This window comes from Zeus faber, assembly GCF_960531495.2.
Source record: "Zeus faber genome assembly, chromosome: 3".
Lineage (NCBI taxonomy): Eukaryota > Metazoa > Chordata > Actinopteri > Zeiformes > Zeidae > Zeus > Zeus faber.
In genome coordinates this window covers 27,161,848-27,182,349 of record NC_137190.1, presented here as the reverse complement: position 1 = coordinate 27,182,349, position 20,502 = coordinate 27,161,848, and the positions used below count along the sequence as shown (strand labels likewise).

Sequence of the window (20,502 nt, the reverse complement as noted above, 5' to 3'; positions counted from 1 at the left end):
TGATGTTTGATGTGAACATTAAATGAAGCTGCTGAGCCGTATCTGCTGCCGCACGATTGGCTGATTATATAATTGCATGAATAAGTAGGCATACTGGTGTTCCTCATTAAATGTTCAGTGAGTGTATTTACTAAGACATGCCCAGCCAGTAAGACCCCCCTGGAACCACCAGAATTAATGGTTCTCCCAAGATTTTAGCTGAGGGCCGACATGGACCATCTCAGAGTTACTCCCATGAGTTGTTCAAGCAATGTCTTAAAAATAAATAGAATTCAGCATTATACAATAATATTTCATCCACTGCGTTCCATGAAAACAGTCAAATTATTGTTATACATACTATGTATAACATAATCTGATTGTTTTCTATTTCAATTAATTGTACCAGTGTTACAGAAATTAAAGGGTCACTTTAATTTGCAGTTTGCCAGTCGATGGTTTTGAATAAAGAGGAAGACGGACGTTGGTCTTTACTTGGTCAAGGGTCGGATCAAAGATGTGCTAAAGAGCAGCTCTCTGAGACGAACAGTTTATTTTCAGGGAGGCAGAGAATATGTGGTCAGCTCGACGTCACAGATACAGAGAATATACAGTCAGCTTGACCTCACAGGTGCAGAAAGTAATTGGTTAGGCCAAGATAAGGCAAGCCTTGAGGATGGGGCAAACTTTCTGGCAGGAACCCTGTGAAAGAATTCACCCTGTGCTGAAAGAAAAGTGTGTGACTGGGAGCTACCTGAAGTTATGTTCTTCATTATGTGTGTGCATATATGTCTATGTGATGACGTGGATTTAGATGTATTGTTACACCAGTTTATTTGGAAATGTTCCATGAAAACAGTCAAATTATCTTACTGGGTACAATTAATTGTTGATTTATTTAACGATTCATCGTTTGGATAATTTCATAATTTCCAGCGGAATTTTGGTCTTGTATATTTTTCTATTGAAAAACGGCTATTGTGAAACACGTATAAGAATAATTTCAGTGTTTTTTGTGGAACATACAAAAATAAAGCCCTACATTTGAATTACTGATTTATTTCCTTCATTATTATTTTTGTCGAGTCTTTGTTTTAAATCGGTTCGTTTTGAGTATGTTGGTTCTTCATATTTGGCCAGTGTGAAAAATGTATGAAATCATTTGAACGTTTCCGCGTGCTATTTAACAATAAAACGGTGATACTTATTTGTTGATTTATTTACCTATTGATTTGTCGTTTGGAAATGTCAAAACGATTCCGTATACAAGATTCAAGATTCAAGATTCAAGATTTTTATTTGTCACATACATATACATACTTTCATACATATATGCAGTGAAATGTAATGCAACGCACCCGGTGATAGCACACAATATGTCCTAGGAAAAAGTACAAAAATAAAATAAAGTAAAAAGTAGAAAATTCCTTTCTAATAGACCGACTGACTGACTCCTAAAACGTAATACAGTAAGTGGAATACTTATAGAATAAGATAAAAAATATATAGAATAAAATACAATAAAAAATAAATTACATGCAGATTAATGGCAAATGACATAAGTTTGCGCCAGAGGTGAACGAGGTGTTTTTAACACGGAGATTTATTTTATTTCGATGTTATTCCGGAAACGCCATATTTGGTCACGGAAGACTGCGCGACAAAAGGAGAGAGAAAAAAAAAAAAAAGTTGGTTGACGTTGAACCGCCGGTCACGTGACCGACGCCGCCAGGAAGAAGCGTCGCTCTAATGACGAAGGTGGCGGCGGAGCCTCGGTGTCGTTGTATGTTTGGAAGAAATGGACTCTGGCAATGCGTGAACTTAAAATTCCAGATAGCAGATCAGTTGAGTCTGTGAATGGCGCCAAAACAGGACCCTAAACCTAAGTTTTCAGAAGGTTGGTACGGCGGGAAAATGGCGAATAATCCCCGTCCCGAACACGTCCTGTTGTGTGGAGGGGGCGGGTTTGTTGTTGTTGTTTCGAGCCGAGGCCTCTGTTTACAATGGTTAACATCTCAGATCAGACCCATATCACCCAAGTACAGATGACGGATGAAAATGTGTTTATTCGCCCTTGTGTGTTTAGTAAACCTTCAGCTAGCTTAGCATAGGCTACAGCTGTCTTTGTCGCAGGTTCACGATACAATGTCTCATGCTGCGTTCAGGGAAACTGGGAAATCTGTAATGCGAGTCTGAAATCCCTAATTCCAGAACTAAATGTGTTCCGTTGCTTCTGTTAGGAAAACATGGACGCTCGCAGGAAGCGTGCGTGTTCGCCAAACGTATACATTCTACAACCTACACAACATAAAATACGACAGTAGTAGTTTGGATCCAAGTTGGTCTGGATACACGTTCCCAGTACCCAATCACTTACATTGTTATCTGATGTAGAATAAACTGTTATAATAACAGTTAATATAACCATCTAGTTCACAATACTTCCCTTTGCCCTGTACCAAATATAGTGTACTTATCTTTATATTTAGCTGCAATACCTTATTGAATAAGATAATGAAAATTTGTCAAAAAAAGAACAGTCTCTAAAAGGTCTTAAGTATTACATGTACATACACTTATATGTATTAATCATACCTGCAGACACCCTGATTATGTATGTAATCTGATGCAATGCCAGTGCTCCAAGGATGCACAAAATCCCTATATATATCCCTATATTTCCAATCCCTACATTTTAAAGATAGTGTTATGTAAGTATGATTACAAGGCTTAGTGTCTGTGTATGTGTCGTTTCAGGGGAAAGAGTCCTGTGTTTTCATGGGCCATTGCTCTATGAGGCAAAGGTTTGTCAGATTATTGTTATCGTTTATTGATTTGTAACTTGGCAGCCACGGACATGTACCGAAAAACGAATGATTCTCTCTTGTGTTATTTCCTGTTTTACAGTGTGTAAAGAGCAATATAAAGGAAAAGCAGATAAAGTACTTTATTCATTACAGCGGATGGAACAAAAAGTAAGCTGTTTGAATTTAATACCAGCAAGTCTAAGTCTGTCTGTCTGAGAACTTTCCCTAAGGTTTTGCTAAAGTCTTAGTTAATCCATATAGCAATTGTGAGTGTGTCATTGAGTCATAACAAATTAAGAACGTGTCTCTTTCAGCTGGGATGAATGGGTTCCTGAAAGCAGAGTTCTCAAATATGTGGACAGCAACCTCGCGAAACAGAAAGAGCTTCAAAAGGCCAACCAGTAAGTCCAAGTTCCAGTGCGACACAATTGGAATAAAAGTAAAGTTGCATTGAATGTGTGTCAGTTAGTAATCAGCAATAGAAAATCTCCCAATTAATAATACTGATCCTCAGGCAATGGAATGTAAAATGACTGGGAGTTAAGCATTGTTTTTATATAGATTCATAATCCAATAATAGCCTTTAATCTTTTGGCAAAGTAGACATTTGATAATTAAAGAAGACATAAACATTCAAGGAATAAAAGAGTGATGATCAACTGAAAAGTTATGGAATATGTTTTCAAAATAATACGTTTTTTATTCTTTTTGACGTTGTGGTAATTTCATTTTCCTCCCCCAGGGATCATTATGTTGAGGGAAAGATGAGGGGTGCAGCACCAAATAAAAAGATTGCTGCAGTGCAGCAGAAAAATGTTGATCTGTGAGTGCAACCTGTCAATCATACCTCATTTTTCTAACATTCTGCGACAGTAGAATATGTTTAGCACTTAAACATCATATTCACCGACCATTGTAAGGTCACGTACACATGGTCTGTGATGTTTTTTCTTTGATTTACTATGTTTTATTTGAAACGTTAACTGTAACTATATTTTGCCAATACATTTGATCCTGATTCTGACTTGCAAATCGACACAATATTTTACCCTTTTCAGGAAAACAAAGAAGAACAAGCAGAAGAGTAAGCCGCCAACCTTTATTACGTGTAATTGCAGATTGAGTATCAGAATTCAAATCAATTCGTATTTACAGCAGTTTGAATTATATCAACGCGTTTTATTTTGCGCAGCCCCAGGCGCTGGGGAGGGCACGAGCACCGGAGAGATGCCGCAAGGCCCACGCAAGAAGAGGGCACGGGTAGATCCCACCGTAGAAAGTGTGAGTATCGCCTCCCTAAGCCTCCAGAACCAAAACCTTATACCTTACCCCAATATCTCAGCTGACTGAAGTGACTTCTCGTTAAGTGACGTTTATTTCTGGGTCTTTATATTAACATGTCTTTCAATGCTCGCCGGTACTGATGCAGCTTATATTTATTGTATGTGTTTTATTGTATTGACGTTATTTATTCTGTTGTGTATATGTTTTTAAGAACCACATGATGAAGCCAAAGGCAAATTTCCACTTAGTGGACAATAGCGTTTGTTCTATTTTGTTCGTGCTAGGTGATAATTCAGGAAAGAAATCAGTAGCGTTGTATCATAAAATTGTGATATTGTTGTTTCTAAACTAGAACTTTTGGGTGATATTTTACTTGACATTGCTATAAACTCGAACTCTGAGTTGGGTTTTTAAACATAGGATATTGTATTCAGATGTGTGTCTATATTTTCGGTGATTTCTATGATAATGCATATATTGGATTCCTACGTATAGTATTCCAAAAATGTTTATTCTCCCATCCATCACACCTTACTTGTCCACAGTGTTATTATCAGTTTATTTACAGTTTAAAAGGAAGGATCTCTTGCCTTTGAATCTTTTGCTTGCACTGAAATGATTTCAAATATGTTTTTTAAACAGATGTTTTTCCAGTTGATTTATTCCCCGTGTCCCTTTGATGTTTGTGTGGTATTTAACAATTTTTTTTGTAAGTTGAAATAAAATCCCATACTGTAATAACATATTGATTATCCACATTGAACAGGTCAATCTCAACATGTTTTCAGCACAGGATGTTAAAGTCATTCTGGTGTGCATCTTCCATGCCGCTTGTTTCTGATGTTGTGTTTGTTTGTTTTTGTTTACACTCAGGAAGAAATATTCACCAACCGCGTGGAAGTGAAGGTAAAGATTCCAGAGGAGTTGAAGCCCTGGCTGGTGGACGACTGGGACCTGATCACCCGACAGAAACAGGTAAACACACACACACACACACACACACACACACACACACACACACACACACACACACACACACACACACACACACACACACACACACACACACACACACACACACACACACACACATATATTTTGAGCATATTTGAGCATGTGCTTCAAATTCAAAATAAACCAAACATTCCTCATCCATCACACTGTGTTGTGGCCACGTTGTGAAACAAGTAGAACTCGGCTGCTGTGATTATAAGCGGCTGCTACTTCTGCGGCAGGGCTCCGTACAGCGCAGAGGCATGGAGCCGGGAAATGATGAGCCAAAGTAGAATTAAAATAAAAATGCTTCCTGGAGTTGGGGCACATTTTACTTGAATAGCGTAACGTGGTCGTGGACCGAATGTAGACCGCTTTTGGTGTAAGCTTGACGTTTCAATTCCAGCGTGCAGATGATTTAATTTGCCATTTTAGCGGAATGACTTTCTAATCCAATTTGTGGACTCACATGGTTGTGAAGCTGTACGCAACTACATCAGTCTCTATATTCTGATTCACGTCGAATGCCTTTCCGCCTGCGACAGTTGATCCTTGCCCGTAGTGGCTGTCCGGTGAACTGCGTCTGGGTTTCGCATTACAAAATATGTCAGGGAAAATGGGAGAGCTAGTTTTTTTCAGTACAATAGTGACTAGTTTGCCCAGCTGGACATTTGCCATGTTCCATGAATGAGAGTCTAAAATGTACTTCATGCCGTGTTTGCAAAGTGCAAATTATTTATTATTTTATATTCGTGACTTATATACTTAATTTTAAGCCCAGTTTCAATAAAAAACTTGACCGACGTCACTTCCCATCATGGTCATTGGACCTTGGACCGAATAATGTCACATCAGTTTGCGGAATGAACGAACGAATTTGAACGAATCCTGTAGCCTCTAGGAAAGAATGGACTGACTTTGATAACAGAATGTTTTTTGAATGGGAAAATTCAAGCTTTCTCACTCGCTTTAAACCGTGATGTGCCGTTTTACTCTCGGGGGCATCACTGAGTAAAAGCTTTTCTTATTTTTCAACAGTTGTTTCACCTGCCAGCGAAGAAGAACATTGAGACGGTACTGGAGGACTATGCAAACTACAAGAAGTCAAAAGGAAACTCGCAGGATAATAAGTAAGCACAATCTCTAAAGTGCTCAAACACAAGCAGGTTTGCAAGCTCTTCTCAAATGAGGAGCTGCGTTTCTTTTCTTCTTTTTCTGATATGGTATGATTGTTCTTGTTCCCCGTGGCCACCCCAGGGAGTATGCGGTGAGCGAGGTGGTGGCAGGGATCAGGGAGTACTTCAACGTGATGCTGGGCACTCAGCTGCTCTACAAGTTCGAGAGGCCACAGTACGCCGAGATCCTGGCCGACCACCCTGACACGCCCATGTCCCAGGTCTACGGGGCGCCGCACCTACTGCGCCTTTTTGGTAGGAGACGCCGTAAAACACACACTCATACACACATATGCTGCATGTCTCCAGTGACCGCTTTTCACTCCTCCTTTTTAATTTGTCACTAAACAAGCACATTCTTTCCCCTGGTAATGTTTAGTTGTCTGGCGGAGGGGGAATGTGGGGGGCTCGCTGCTTTCACTTTCACACATAATCATCTTGTTTTTTTGTGGTAATTAAAAAAAAGATATCGCCGGTTTGAAATAATACATAGATAGGTAGGTACTTTATTCATCCCCGGAAGGAAAGTACAGTTTAATCGCTGCTCGCATCAAAATAGGCAGTCATGATAGAATAAAAATTCAAAAAAGAAAATGGCAATATACAATAAACCTCAAAGTTAATAGTCGGATTGTCTCATCCCAAAATGTACTCCTAGTCGCCTTACAACTCGTGACAACTTTGAAACAAGAATGTAAAGTTATTATCAGGGGAAATTAATCTCTGACTGAGGAACATCAGATGTTGTCGCCACTGCGTCATAAGCTGCCTGCGGCGCTCTGCTGGAACATCAAATACCAGACTGGGCTGAACAACACGCTGTCCATAGACCTGCAACACTCCTGGAGGGATTTATTGAGATATGAAGTCACTTCTCACAGACAAAAATAACATACAGTGAGGGAGCGTCAGATTACGTGCCTTGTTTTACGGCATCTGTTTTTCTGCCTTAATTTGTTTTTAAGAGGGTAATGCCCTTCATTCAAGAACGGGCATGTCTTGCTCTTGAAGCAGGATGTTGCTTGGACTCTCATTTGTCCCTCACACAGTCCAAAGTGAAGATTTGGACTGGTGGGAACGTTGCATAGCTGCCTTTTTATTAATAGCCACAGCCTATATTAACCAATTTAAAGTGCTTTGGTGGATTAAAACAAGATATACATTATATTCACATTGTTAATGTAAGTTACAATAATTTTGCTCAAGTATAATTAATCTATTACACATTAAGAGATTGCCTCAAATGTAAATGCGAGAAGTCAAGAGTACTTTTCTTTCAAAGTTACGTTTCTTTGTCATCTTGTGCTTTTGTCCTTGTCCAATTATTTAACTTCAGTTTGCAGAGCATCTTCATTCTCATCAGGAAATACCTAAAAATGTACTCCTATCTTTAACTGGAATATTGAACAAACCCCATTGAATACCTGGTTTTAAGTCAAATCTTGATGTTGTTCCAATTTTTGGACTATTTAATCTGATGTAGTTGTCCGATAGATTTGGATCTATTTAAAAAATCTGCCAGACCAATTTGTTTTATTCGTTGTTATCATAACTTGTATAAATTGCTCTGGGTTTTCAAAATCATGTGACAGAAACAAAAAATCAATTAAGTCTAAAACAAACCTCATTTGATTGGAGCCTGTATATTTCCTCATGGAGCCTGGTCGGTCACGAATTGGATAAAGCACAGTTTTCATTCATTTAGCAACTACTGAGGGAAATATTTTCTCATCATTATCTGTCAACATGCGAGGACCAGTTTTTCTTTCAGATTTTTCCCATACATTGATATATTTGCGGCAGCCCGCCGATACACAATGTCCATCCACATTGACCACCACATATTCATTTTCAATTATTTTTTTTTTTGTATTTAAAATGGGTAAAATCTTATTTCATTGTAGAGCTGCACGCAAAGCATTGATTCTCTCAGCCCCTCCTTGCTCCTCTCACTCGCACACACGCACAACTGACCCTTCTGTGAAAAGCCCCTCCTCTCCATGCACACTCTGAATCAAAACATGATCATGCGCGGGATGTTTCGGTTGGATACCGAAACCTGGTACCACTATGGCACCGGTTCCTATACGATCGGTATCGACCAGACCGAATCAAAACGCAGATTTCGGTGCCATGCCCGAGCTGCCGACTGAAATATCCGCAATCCGGTTCTTCGAAACCTCCATACGCACCAGACCGCAGCGGCACTCGTCAATGTCACATTATGGTTGCTTACCCAGTCAGATAAAAAGGTCGTAAAAGTTCTCACTACCGACAACGTCCAGTTCATACAAACTGTCAGTTATTTGTTAACATATATCATGTGAAAAGTATATGGAAAGTAATTAAGGACAAATGGGTTTAGTTCATTAGTCTCTAAAATGGCCCTGATCTAAATTCTTCTTCTTATTCTTCTTCTTCTTCTTCTTCTTCTTCTTTATTATTATTATTATTATTATTATTTTTATTATTATTATTATTATTATAAAAATAAATAAATAATAATGAAAAAATAGCCTCAGTTCTATTTATCTGTCGTTCCAATCAAGAATTAAAGCCCTCGAAAATAATATGATATCGTTGATCAATAACGCAAGTACATTTTGGGTCCTTTGAGGGATCGATCAGGGCGCAATTTAAGCCTCTGACTCCCTCTCCATGTGTAATGGAGTCATTGGAGAGAGCGAGTGATTGCAAGAAGCACCGTGCGTAACAGGGACACTGTCTGAGTCACTCCCTGACGCTCCCCACAGCTACTACCACAAATCCCACAGAATCTTAATTCTGTGGGACACACTGCTTTCCATCCATTCTACAAAGTCCTGCAGCAGAACGGGATCTAAATCATGAAGGGGGAAGCCTAATTGAGTTCTGTGCAAAGGCAGTCCACGCCAGGGGATTTATGACTTTGGAGATATTCAGTTGCATACATTTAGTCCTGGAAATGTATTAATCATTTTGCCCTTTCTCGTTAGAATTTATTTTGCGTGACGTGGTGTGCTCAGGGTTATCCTGAAATGAGCTGTAACCTCTTGGAAAGGCTTTGATTTTCTTAGATTGCTGTAGAAATTAAGAGCAATAATTCATTTTCATCATCAGTCATAGCCATTAACTTCAAACTGTTATATTATTCTATCATTGTTTTATTACGATGGTATTTTTCTTAATTCACCGTTTCTATCCATATTTCACTGTTATAACACCTCCCCGTCTTATTTGTATCTATTTGAAGTCAGATTTTCTTATATTTACAGTTTGAATGACCAAATTTACACAATTTATTTCCCAAATGTAACAAAAGAATAGTTCTGATTAGTTATTTATGATTGTACAGTCCATTATTAAGATGTGTCTTATGGTCTACTGTTATTTGAAGGTTGTAATCATATTGAGTGAGGTTTTATCAATGTTGAAATCTTTATAGACCAATATAAATCTAGACATGAACTGGTGGCACTTCTGTTATAGCTGTAAGCTGATATGTTGGGATGTGTCTTGATAATGTATGTCAAGGAGGATACATTTGTCAGTGAATAACTTAAAATGACCATTTATCGAGCTAGCACCACAAAGAGCCCAGCAGGCTAGATGATCATTTGAATTCGTAGAGTTGTAGTTGTATACATTATTAGTTATTATTGTGCAGTAACACATGCAGTGTCGCAAACATACTGGGTTTTTTTTTTTTTTTTTTTTTTTTTTAATGACCGCACCTGCAGAGCGTGCACAGCCCCGCGTCCATGTACCATTCCCCCACTATGTTTTTTTTTTTTTATTATCTGCTGTTGTTGGAATTCCACTGAAAACACATCTGCTTTACGCTGCCAATACTTCTCAACCCTCTGGCATTGAGATATATTTATTAACAGCAATGAATAATGAATATCCAATTGGATTTAATTGGTTTGTGACAGATTAATCTCACAGTTGTGAGTAGCACCATGAGAATTCTTGCATAAGGTTTAAAAGTCCTCTTAATTTGAAGACTAATTGCAACGGCTTTTCTTTTCAAGGCCAAAAAAACCACGCAATTATGAAATAAGAAACCTGTTCACAGGGTCACCATAAGTAATGTTAAAAAATATATTGTGCTCTAAAAGGACTAAATATTTTCAGGAATAGATCATTATAAAATGAATAATCAAATATTAAAGCCATTAGTTTTCCCATAGACAGTGTTACATGATTTGCAACCCGTGGATAGACATGAAACTCTCCTGGTTCAATGATGATGAAAGAATCTTGGTCAATACAGTTGTGGGAGTCTCTGCCAACAGGTAGGGGATTAGGGAGGGAGATGCAGTTGCCGACATGGCCAGAGTTTTTATTAAACAGACTGAACAAAAAGGCTTGCTGGCAAAAAGGATAAATAATAAAGAATAATGAGTTTGGGTGCGGGAGGAATGGTGTTCTCCTCTGGTTCCTGGTCGGCTGACGAGCCCGTGTGCTGATCTCCTCTGCAAGACAGACAAACATTAAGAAAGCTCCCTGCCTCGGATCGGACCAATCAGTGCCACGCGGGCACTGATTCGGCCGACTCGGGGCAGCTGTGTGGTTGCAGAGAAGGAAGCCATGCTGCCGTCTGCAGTCGTGTCTTAACCATGTCCCTTGGTCCGCTACAACAGTCTTGTACCTTTTAGATTTTTTTCAAAGCATTTGCTTATTGTTTGTACTGATGACTCGATCTCTATGGGGGAAAAAAAAGGAATGGCTTTTTTACTTCCTGATACAACCTAGCCCTTCGGTGCATCCTTCTTTTCCTTCTTACCCTGGTGTGGGATAAGTCTTGGCAAAGTGAATCGCGTAGGAAAGTGGGTTTTTCCGCTGCTTTCCATACTGCATCCTGATAACTAAGCGTTGCAGACTGGAGGATGGTCCCTTGCCCTTCGTCTTATTTGTGTCCTGTAGGCCAAGGCAATGTACTGTGACTCTTGCTTCTGGCAGTGTTGCCAGGTCTGTGTTTTTCCGCGGCCTACTGTTGAAGTGTTGCCGCAGGTTTAATTTGTTGTCCGTGGATTGGGTAGACCTATTTTGCTTGCAAATTAATGATTATTCTGTATGAATGGGAATAATGAAAATGGTGGTGCTGGGGATGATGTATGGAACGGTATGGAACAAAAGTGTGCGTAATTGGGACACATTCTCCGTGAGTGTCCCTTTCCCTCCCCCTGGATGGCTTTCTGCTGGTTTTCAGTGGGTATTGTCACACAGACTTTGCAACCCTGGCTTTTGGAAACTTGGTCTTGTGCTCTGCTATGACTGACTGTCAAATCTGTTTGATTTTTTTTTTTTTCATTTTGATCCTTTAAGTCAGGAACACCGTGAAGTCAGAATTTCCAAGAGCTGTTCTTGAGATCTGCCAAAAGTTGCTACCGTACATCATGTTTCCTTTTATCTCCTCCTTGCTGGCACAGTGTTCTTACTTTTGCAACTCAAATCTCAACCTATAAAAATTGTATTATTATTATTTTTTGCATTCTGTTGCCAGAAATCAATCTTATGTACAAAAGCCATCTTCGTTTCCCAAGCATCAATTCTAGTATTATTCAGTCATTCATAATTATAGGATAATCTAGATCAGCGGTTCCCAACCTTTTCGGACTCGCAGCCCACTTGAAAATCTCAAAAGTGTTTGTGGCCCACATCTGACCAGAAGTAATACAGGAGCCAAACAGTGCGTTCTCAGAGGACACACAGTACAGTACTGTATATTTTAACAATCATAAGCATTGTCATACATACAGTGCAGTAGTGGTAAGACAAAATAAGAGGTGGGTTAAAAATAACCTTATATCTATGGAACTTTTGCATTTACGTTTGTAACATAAAACTAAAAATAACAGGAGCACATTAATATTAACTCACCTCATGAGAAGGCTGATGTTGCCTGGCAGACACCAAATGCTTGATGTCTGCTTTAAGGGACGACAGCCTCAGGCGGAGATCTGGAGCAACATTCAGTTTATTCCTGTATTTTGTCTTTACACTACATTTAGCAGACGCTTTTATCCAAAGCGACTTACAATTATTCAAACACCGACGGACGCAGCCATCAGGAGCAATTAGGGGTTTATTAAGTGTCTTGCTCAAGGACACTACAGCATGCCAGCAGGAGGAGCCTGGTATCAAACCAGCAACCTTTAGATTACTAGACTACCAGACTCTCTGTTGGACAGATCAGGATTTGTGTTCTCGGTGCCCATACATGACGTTTCAATGACTTTCTTCTTGCCTTGATACTCCTTGAGTGGGGTTTGAGCATGACTTCTGGGTTCCGTTGTATTTAGTCTGTAAATTTTCACTGATTTCACCTGATCAAACACCAAAATCTGTTCCTGAATAAATTTTAGGCGAAAAATAAGCAATCCAGTTTCTGAATCTTCACTTATATCTCCAAGGCCTCATTTCAAAGTTTGTTCCGACCTCCGTTGCGGTGCTTCAAGCTTGTGGGGGACACTGCACGGGGGAATTTTTTGTTTCATTACATTTGTAAATGTCGGAAAATAAAATAAAATATATACATCTACTATAAGAACACACTATTTTTTATTGGTTTTGTTTGGAGAAATGCACAGTGGATTGCGCGCCGCAGCCTGCAGTCAACCTACCGCATCCTTTGTTTTATTTATTTTGAAACACGCTGCAGAATTATTTTTTAAATACTTACATTGCCCCTATCTGCAGTTTTTTGCGTGGAGAGGTGATATTAATTCCTTTTTCTTTTAAAGGATTTTTGCTGGTCTGTGAAACCAACAGAGTAGTTTGCGACAGCGCTTGTTGTTCTCCAGCCATCGATGGAGTTGCTCAGATGCGGGGTTGGTTGTAATTCTACCGAGGCCCCATGTGACGTAGGAAGGCGTCGCAAATCTGAATGGCTTGTTTCATCACCTGTTTTATGACCGAGGTAGAAAAACTGAAAGAAAAGGAAAAACTGGCTGGGTTGTCTTATTTCACAGTTTGTGTGTTAGTAGGTCCATCAGAGGCCCAAATATACAGTATGTGAACAAGCACTGAAAAAGTGAGTTTTTCAGAATAGGTCCCCTTTAAGTTCGACTGGGGCCTTTTTGCGTGGAGTTTGCATGTTCTTCCCATGTTCATCTGGATTTCCTCCGGGTGCTGCGGTTTCCCTCACACTAAAGACACGTCTGTCAAGGGTAGCGCCACCTGCCGATGCCCCTGACCAAGGCTTTTGCTCTAGATCTGGAGGTGAACTGCTGTCAAAAACGTTCTGTGATTACCCCGCCGTCTTGGTCCCAGTCTCTTGTTGAGGGAAGTTAGAGGCTATTGAAGCAGCCACTGATAGGCTGGCAGTAGATAATGTTCAGGCCTTTCCAATGAGACCCTGGTGCCTCAGTCCGCTACTTTCTCTTCTTGGTGGGCAACTCATACTGCTTGGCCAGTGACATAATCTCCTTTAGCGGCAATTGGCTTGTTTGACTACTCGCTAGCCTAGTTACAGAGGCTTCAAGGCAAGAACCTCACTCTTCTTGACCGGCACTTTATACTGTATAGGTACTCCTCACTTAACGACTGAGTTCAGCCGACCGAGTATTGCACAGCGTACAATACCGACTGGTGGGAGAGCTAGTCGTAAGTCCGAATGGTCGTTAAACAGGTAGTTCGTTAAGTGAGGAGTATCTGTACTTGTTATGTTGTTTGACAACTTGTGCAGTCCAAACCTATACTCTGCTGGCAATTGTGGGCTTGACATGAAATGTCTTGAGGAAAAACATTGTCTTCAAAAATAGAAAGGTATATATAATGGTCTTTTTTATGTGCCACTGAAGCCAATCTTGCCAACAAAACAAAAATCTATCCTTGTGAATTTAGACTGCATTTGTTCTTTACATTTTTCTTTTTTTTTTCCCTTTCTGACTAAGTCAACAAGTCATTCAATTTGCTAATCCTTGGTGGTTTCTGGAGATCAAATGAGAGGAAGAAAACATAATGGAGTTTTAGTAGGGCACTCAATCTGCCACCCGCGGCGGAGTTAATGCTAATATATCCACCCAGCACTGTGTGCCTGGCTCACAAATCTCAGGTCCAATTTTCTGAATTCCCCCCCGAGGATTAATAGTGTTATCTCATCTTATCAAAATGTGAAGCTAGGCTCTGCATGTAGAATATGAATCTAAAGTGGACTGTTTAGGTGGAAGAAGTGAAAGTTAACGAACAGGTCACCGTGTTTTTTCAGTTTTAAAAACAGGAAGCCTGAACCAAGGACCACCCAACTTGGAGGGTGTTTTTCCAGTCTGCTGCTGGCCGCGATTCAGCACTAGGCATCATCCCTTGTTTGGGGGAAAAAAAACATGTACTGTCATAGAGGAAAAGTAACCACCCAAAAAAATATTTTTCTCTCAATGCATTCTTGCTGCATTAAGTGAGTAACAAGTGGTTACATGCGTTCTTGACCTTCTCCGAATACGGCTTTGGTGATCAGATTCTCAATGTGTCACACCTGAATTCATAGCTGTCTGGTTGGAATCACCTCACCTTTCATGTGAATGTTTGCCGTCTAATCTGTTTCTGAACATGAAAAAGGTTGACCACAAGCCCTGAAACCGAAGACCAAATTATGCCGTCAAACCACTTCAAACCTTGACTGCTACCTCACTGATTTGTGTCACAGCGAGAGCTTGTGCGAAATTTACATTTTAATGCACATCCACACAAAGCAGCTCCAAGCAAAATACACCATTTAAGTTGTTCTGCAAGCATGTGGGGAAATGACAGAGTGCAGCTCCCTAGTTATATTTACACATTGTGCTTGGGATCTTCGTGAATTTTAATTTGAATTAAATTCAGATTTGATCAAAAAGTGAAGTGAAGGGAATGGCTTTTATTTCAGGTAAATAAATATCATTCTTTTCAGCACTGAAATGCGTTGATGGAAAACAACGTCAAGGGCTTTGTTGAACATTTTTGTTGGAGTGGCACGACAGTCTTGAAAATATTGCTGACCATGAGTAAGGAAATATTATGAAAATGCCAGATAACCAAATCAGTAACTGCCAAATGACAAACTTTAGATAAACTTTATTCAGCCCCGGAGGGAAATTACAGCATCACAGCAGCTCACAACAAAATAGGCAATAATAATATTAAGAATAATATAGCAATGCAAAATATAACAAGAAAATCCCAATTTATAGAAAAAATAAAATTAAATATACAATAACACCTAACAGTTTACTGCACTCTTATAATATGGCAATAACACTAAACATAATGATAAACAACAAATATAACCAAAAAAAACAAAAGAACGTATCAATTAAAAAAAAAGATGCATCTAAAATGAACCAAAAAACGTGGCCATATAGAAAAACAAGTTAAATAAACCTGACAGTGAACCAGTAAGGAAAAACCTAAAGATATGGGAGAAAAAAAAGTAATGATAAGCAGTAATACAAGCTTGAAAATAGGCTATCTGTGTTGATTGGGGTTGAAGATGCAAAAGTTGATGGAAGTGTGAGACCAAGCTGATATATACACAATAAATTCATGTATTTATGTTTTCTCATTCTCAGGGAGAGACAGACAGGCTTTGATTTAGAAAGACCCCGCCACCGCTAATTTGTGTGTGTGAAGGTCACAACGCCAGGCTAAGAGCCAGGATTGTGTTCAGAACTCTTCAGCTGGAGGTTAGCTGAGGTAAAAGTTCAATACAGTTTTCTCACTCTGTAATTAAGATAAGATTACACTTCATTAAGCACTTCCAGCAGCAGATTAAAAAACCCTGAGGAGGTGTCACAACATCACGAGTGGTGTCTGGTGAACCCAAATGCAGGACACAATGGAGGCTCAGGAGTAGGTGCAAAGGATCAAGGGTTTATTGCAAAAAAAAAAAAAAAACGGGCCGGGTCAAACCAAGGAGGTCAGTCCTGGAGCTAACAATCCGAAAGGGGCAGGTGAAGGGATAATTCCAGAATCCAGAAGGCCGGAACCCGGTCAGGACCAGGCAGGCAAGGACACTGGACAGCTGTGGGGAAGAGACTAGACAATCTGACACCGCGAGAGTGAACCGGACCGGTGTATATATAGACGGCCGAGACTGACATGTTGTTACAATGCTATGATGTCACAGTGCTGACTGGGGGGAGGCCGATGGGAGGGGCAGAACTCTAGGGAAGACCGAATCAGAAATGGCTGGAGAAATAAACAGGATAAGTGACAGAATAACACATAGCAACCTAAGTTGTGACAGAACATTAACAAAACAGTGCAAAACAAGGTACAGAAGTAATAACAAAACAGGGCAAAAAGCATGACAGGTGGAGGTGAATAGTATACTGAGGAAGGGCAGGGTTCTAGCACAGACGGTTTTTAAGGGGATGGGAAAAGGATGGAGAGGGACAGAGTCGGCGGCTCTGTCGGATCTGATAAACGTTATTACCAGTTGAGGGGAGAGAAAGATGTGAGTCTGGAGATGGGGAGAGGCTCAGGAAGCAGCTTCAGGACGGGGTAAAGGATTGTTGGTGTCAGAATGAGGGCGAAGAGCAGCTGGTCTCATCCACTTCCTGAGGAGGCGGGATGAGAAGGAGGGCGAAAAGTGTTGGATTGTCGCGTTTGTCAGGGACGGTCCATGGCCTGCACAGGGCTCCAATAGCAAAATAAATGTACTCGAATGAGGTGAATTGTAAATGAGGTGGAATAAACGTTATCGCGCTGCTGATGTGACCGGCGTGAGTACCACACTCCAAGAATACCATATGATGAACACGTTCAGTGCGCATTGATGACCTAACATCCGTGCAATTGCTGTAGTCACAATAAGAGTCAATCACTTGAGTGTGTGCACATATTCTTCATGTACTCTCTTCAAGCCCCATGATTGATTGCTCTTATTTGAGGTGAGATTTTCTTTTTCTTGTGCAGTGAGGTGACGCAAAGTGTTGAAGTGGTCCACTTAAATGCAAGCGGTGCGTCAACAATTCTTTGCTTCATGTTTTTGGAAAGGACTGTTAAACTGTTTTGCTAAAACCAATTCTTCATGCGTGTCGGTCTGTCTCCCACCTGGTGTTGGGCAACAAGAAAATGTTTATTTCAAGACATTTACCAGACACATTGCAGAGTGTGACTTGTATTTTTTTTCAGCAAAGATAGATGTTGATTGGATTAGCTTGGGTATTGTTATGGATCCCCTCAGGAAAATGCTGTTGCAACAAGTCTGACAGTATTTCAAGAGTAGTATTTCAGGTATTTCTCTCACACTCCAGGTACTAAGAATAGGCCAAAAAGGAGTAAAGAAAATATTATCAAATAAAGGCAACATCATCGTCAAAGGTCATAATATAGGGAGCAGTGTTGAGAACTGTTGTGTCCCTCTGGTTTATACAGAAGGTATTCTAATAATAATGTTAATAGTCTTATGTGTTCATGTTATATTTACTATAAAGTCATAACGTTTTCTATAGCACAGTTCTTGCAGAATAATTACTCCCTAATCCCCCTGGATTCTCAACAAGCCAAACATCGATTTCAGAAAGCCCAGATTGAACTTTGAAACATTGATCCAATGGCAATTGTAGCTTAATACTCTTGTAACTTGTAAATAGCCACAGGAATGGGTTTTCCTAGTCATCCAGGTTACACCTGGTTTCCTGTACAGCCAGGTTAGCCACAAGCAGGTCAGAAGCTGTTGATTCTGATTTGCATAGGATGGGTTTTATAGGTGCGAATCCATCTAAAAACAGATGAACAAATAAAGTAAAAACCAAACCTGTCAAACAATCTGGCCTTACTATAAGTAGGATTTTTCTAAGGATGTCTCGGGGATCCGGGGTTGTGTTGTCATGGACGAGACGGATAGGACCCAAACGCAGTGCATACCACGGGCAGAGTATGAAAGGTTTATTTACAAAGGGGGAATATAATGATCTGGGAATGGGATGAAGGGCAGGTGGGTCGTTTGGGGGTCCAAGCGGGCAGGCTCAGGGCACAGTTAGGGCTTGGGAGTGTGAACAGGCTGGTAGTGAGGGGTAGGCGGGTGGGTAGGCGAGGTAGTGCAAGAGAGGGTTTCTGGAGACGAGGGGAGGACGTTGTCAGACCAGGCAAGGAGCAACAGAGTCTTGACATGTGCAAAGAATACACTAGAATTCACGGAAAGAGGTCTGAAGAATACCAGGCTAGGTGACGGTACGATTAGACAAGGTTTGGATGAGGAGCCGGGGTTCTTAGGGTGGGTGGTGATGAGTGTGACGAGGATCAGCTCTGCCAGCCAGACCTGGAACCAAGAGCCACGCCCACGCTGAACTATCAGGCATGGACATAGACATACGAGACACAAGAGGAAACGGGAGGAAAGACACATGAAGAGACCAGGGAACCGAAGGGCACGGCCGGGCCCGTGACATGTGACACATCTAAGTCTTGTTTCTTGTGCTTCGCAGTTCGTATTGGAGCCATGCTGGCCTACACTCCTCTGGATGAGAAAAGCTTGGCTCTCCTGCTAAATTACCTCCAGGACTTCCTCAAGTAGGTATCGCTCTCAAGCACCACTTAAGACAAATCTTTAAAATTAATGGTTACTTTTAGCGGACTATTCCAAATGTCGACCTTTTTGCATTATGATTAACCCCAATTGTATTCAGCTCTTGTACAGGTATCACCCCCTTCGAGTGATAAAACACTGATCAAAGGGTTGTTGGAGGCCATTTTCTGATAATGACTGGTTGGCTGCATATAATTCCGCTTATTATACAGCGACTTATACTAATAATACATTTAAATGGAATATTGATTTGAAATTATTTTATAACTAGTATGCCTAGGTTAAGAGCTTCTGCTAAGAAAAATAGTCCACCACAGTGTAGATAATAACCACGTAGCCAGCTATTTGGCCTACAGGAAAAATTTTGCCCTACATATTACTAATATATTAACTGTTAATTAATGTGAAATTGGACATATCTGCAATTATTTGTTCAAGTTTTCCATTGTAGTTTCTAGGTAGCGTCACAAGATGGCGCCACTAGCTAGTGTGAGCATGTAGCTCAGTAGGTAGATGTAGGCTCAGGTAGGTAGGTAGGACGGAGGATGTGAGCCCAGGCGGAGACATTGGTCGTTATCAACAGACAGCGGTCATTATTCTGAAATAACCACGGACTGCCGCTAGTGACTAATCACCTAATCACAATCCAGTATTCCACGGGGGGGGGGGGGGGGGGGGGGGGGGGGGGGGGGTGTGTGTTTGTGTGTGTTTGTGTGTGTGTGTGTGTATGAGAGACCCTTAGCCATCAGGCAGCAAGCGTCAACATTGAGCTGGCATTTGACACCTGATCTGTCCTTGTTTTCAGGTATCTAGTCAAGAATTTGTCCACGCTTCTCAGCGCCAGCGACTACGAGGTGGCGCCTCCAGAGTACCACCGCAAGGCTGTGTGAGCGCCAGGCAGGAACACAATGTCTTTTCTTGAGAGGCTTCCTGTCCTCTCCGCCGCACCTCACGTACAACGGCCATTAACAACCCCTTTTCAGTGCGCAGACCGCGCAAGTGCGGACTGGATTTTTCACTTGAACTCACCCTACATCTTCCGCCGAGGTCTCAGGAGCCTGGAGTCACATTTCTAGAAAGTACCAGAAGACAAACGGGGCAGCTCTGAAGCTGTTACATGTACACCCTGCCTCACTCCTCTTCTTTCTTCCTCTTTTTTAAATTTGATTTTTTTTTTTTTTTTACCTTCCCGTCAGCGAGAGGAAAACATTGACACACACACTGCCGATCCATCACTAGTCTTATAGCGTCTCTTAAGCTTGGATGTTTTTTTTCTATATTCCATTTATACGGTTGAATTTTTTTTTATTCGCTGTCGATGTCGCATGTCCATGCTAGTGAGTGTTATCACACCTTATAGCAGTTTTATGCTTAAACATTATGTGTGGTTAGCAGTCAAACCGTTTTGTATCTTGGTCTTGATGATTTGTCGTGTATTATCAGTTTGTAATACTGTTTTAACGAATAAATGTTTTTACACTTTTTCTTCACATGCTTTATTCCCTTTTGCAGACGCTGTGTTTGTCAGCATGTATTGAGTTACCTGATGGGCCAGAGCATAATTGAAGCTAGCCAGTGACCTTTCGTGGGAAAAACAATAAATAAAAAAAAAAAAAAAAAAAAACAGTCGCTGAGGGTGATTCCCCCCTCAAATAGATAGAACCTGATCAAATATTTATTTATTTGCCCTTTTTGCATGTTTTTCATAAAAGGTATTCAATTCAGTTCATCGTTTCCAATGTCCAAACTTGTCGGGGGGCAGGGGTGGAGC

The 20,502-nt window shown here is 40.6% G+C and overlaps 1 protein-coding gene across 1 annotated transcript; it reads left to right on the top strand.

Annotated features, from left to right (window-relative positions):
• The first annotated feature begins 1,736 nt into the window (after nt 1-1,736).
• Nucleotides 1,737-20,213, top strand: LOC307228600 (mortality factor 4-like protein 1). Its single transcript, XM_079998309.1, has 12 exons — nt 1,737-1,876; nt 2,737-2,783; nt 2,887-2,954; nt 3,101-3,187; nt 3,529-3,609; nt 3,845-3,870; nt 3,979-4,067; nt 4,944-5,045; nt 6,102-6,193; nt 6,321-6,493; nt 18,631-18,715; nt 19,537-20,213. Exons 1-12 carry the CDS (start codon nt 1,837-1,839, stop codon nt 19,619-19,621), a joined length of 975 nt encoding a protein of 324 aa, XP_079854435.1. The 5' UTR covers nt 1,737-1,836; the 3' UTR covers nt 19,622-20,213.
• The last annotated feature ends 289 nt before the right edge of the window (nt 20,214-20,502 follow it).

Excerpts from the sequence above, each read along its gene's own strand:
- LOC307228600 (XM_079998309.1), top strand. The coding sequence starts at position 1,837 with ATGGCGCCAAAACAGGACCCTAAACCTAAGTTTTCAGAAG. Across the intron at positions 3,188-3,528 it reads GAGCTTCAAAAGGCCAACCA|GGATCATTATGTTGAGGGAA; the intron begins GTAAGTCCAAGT and ends TTCCTCCCCCAG. Across the intron at positions 6,194-6,320 it reads GGAAACTCGCAGGATAATAA|GGAGTATGCGGTGAGCGAGG; the intron begins GTAAGCACAATC and ends TGGCCACCCCAG.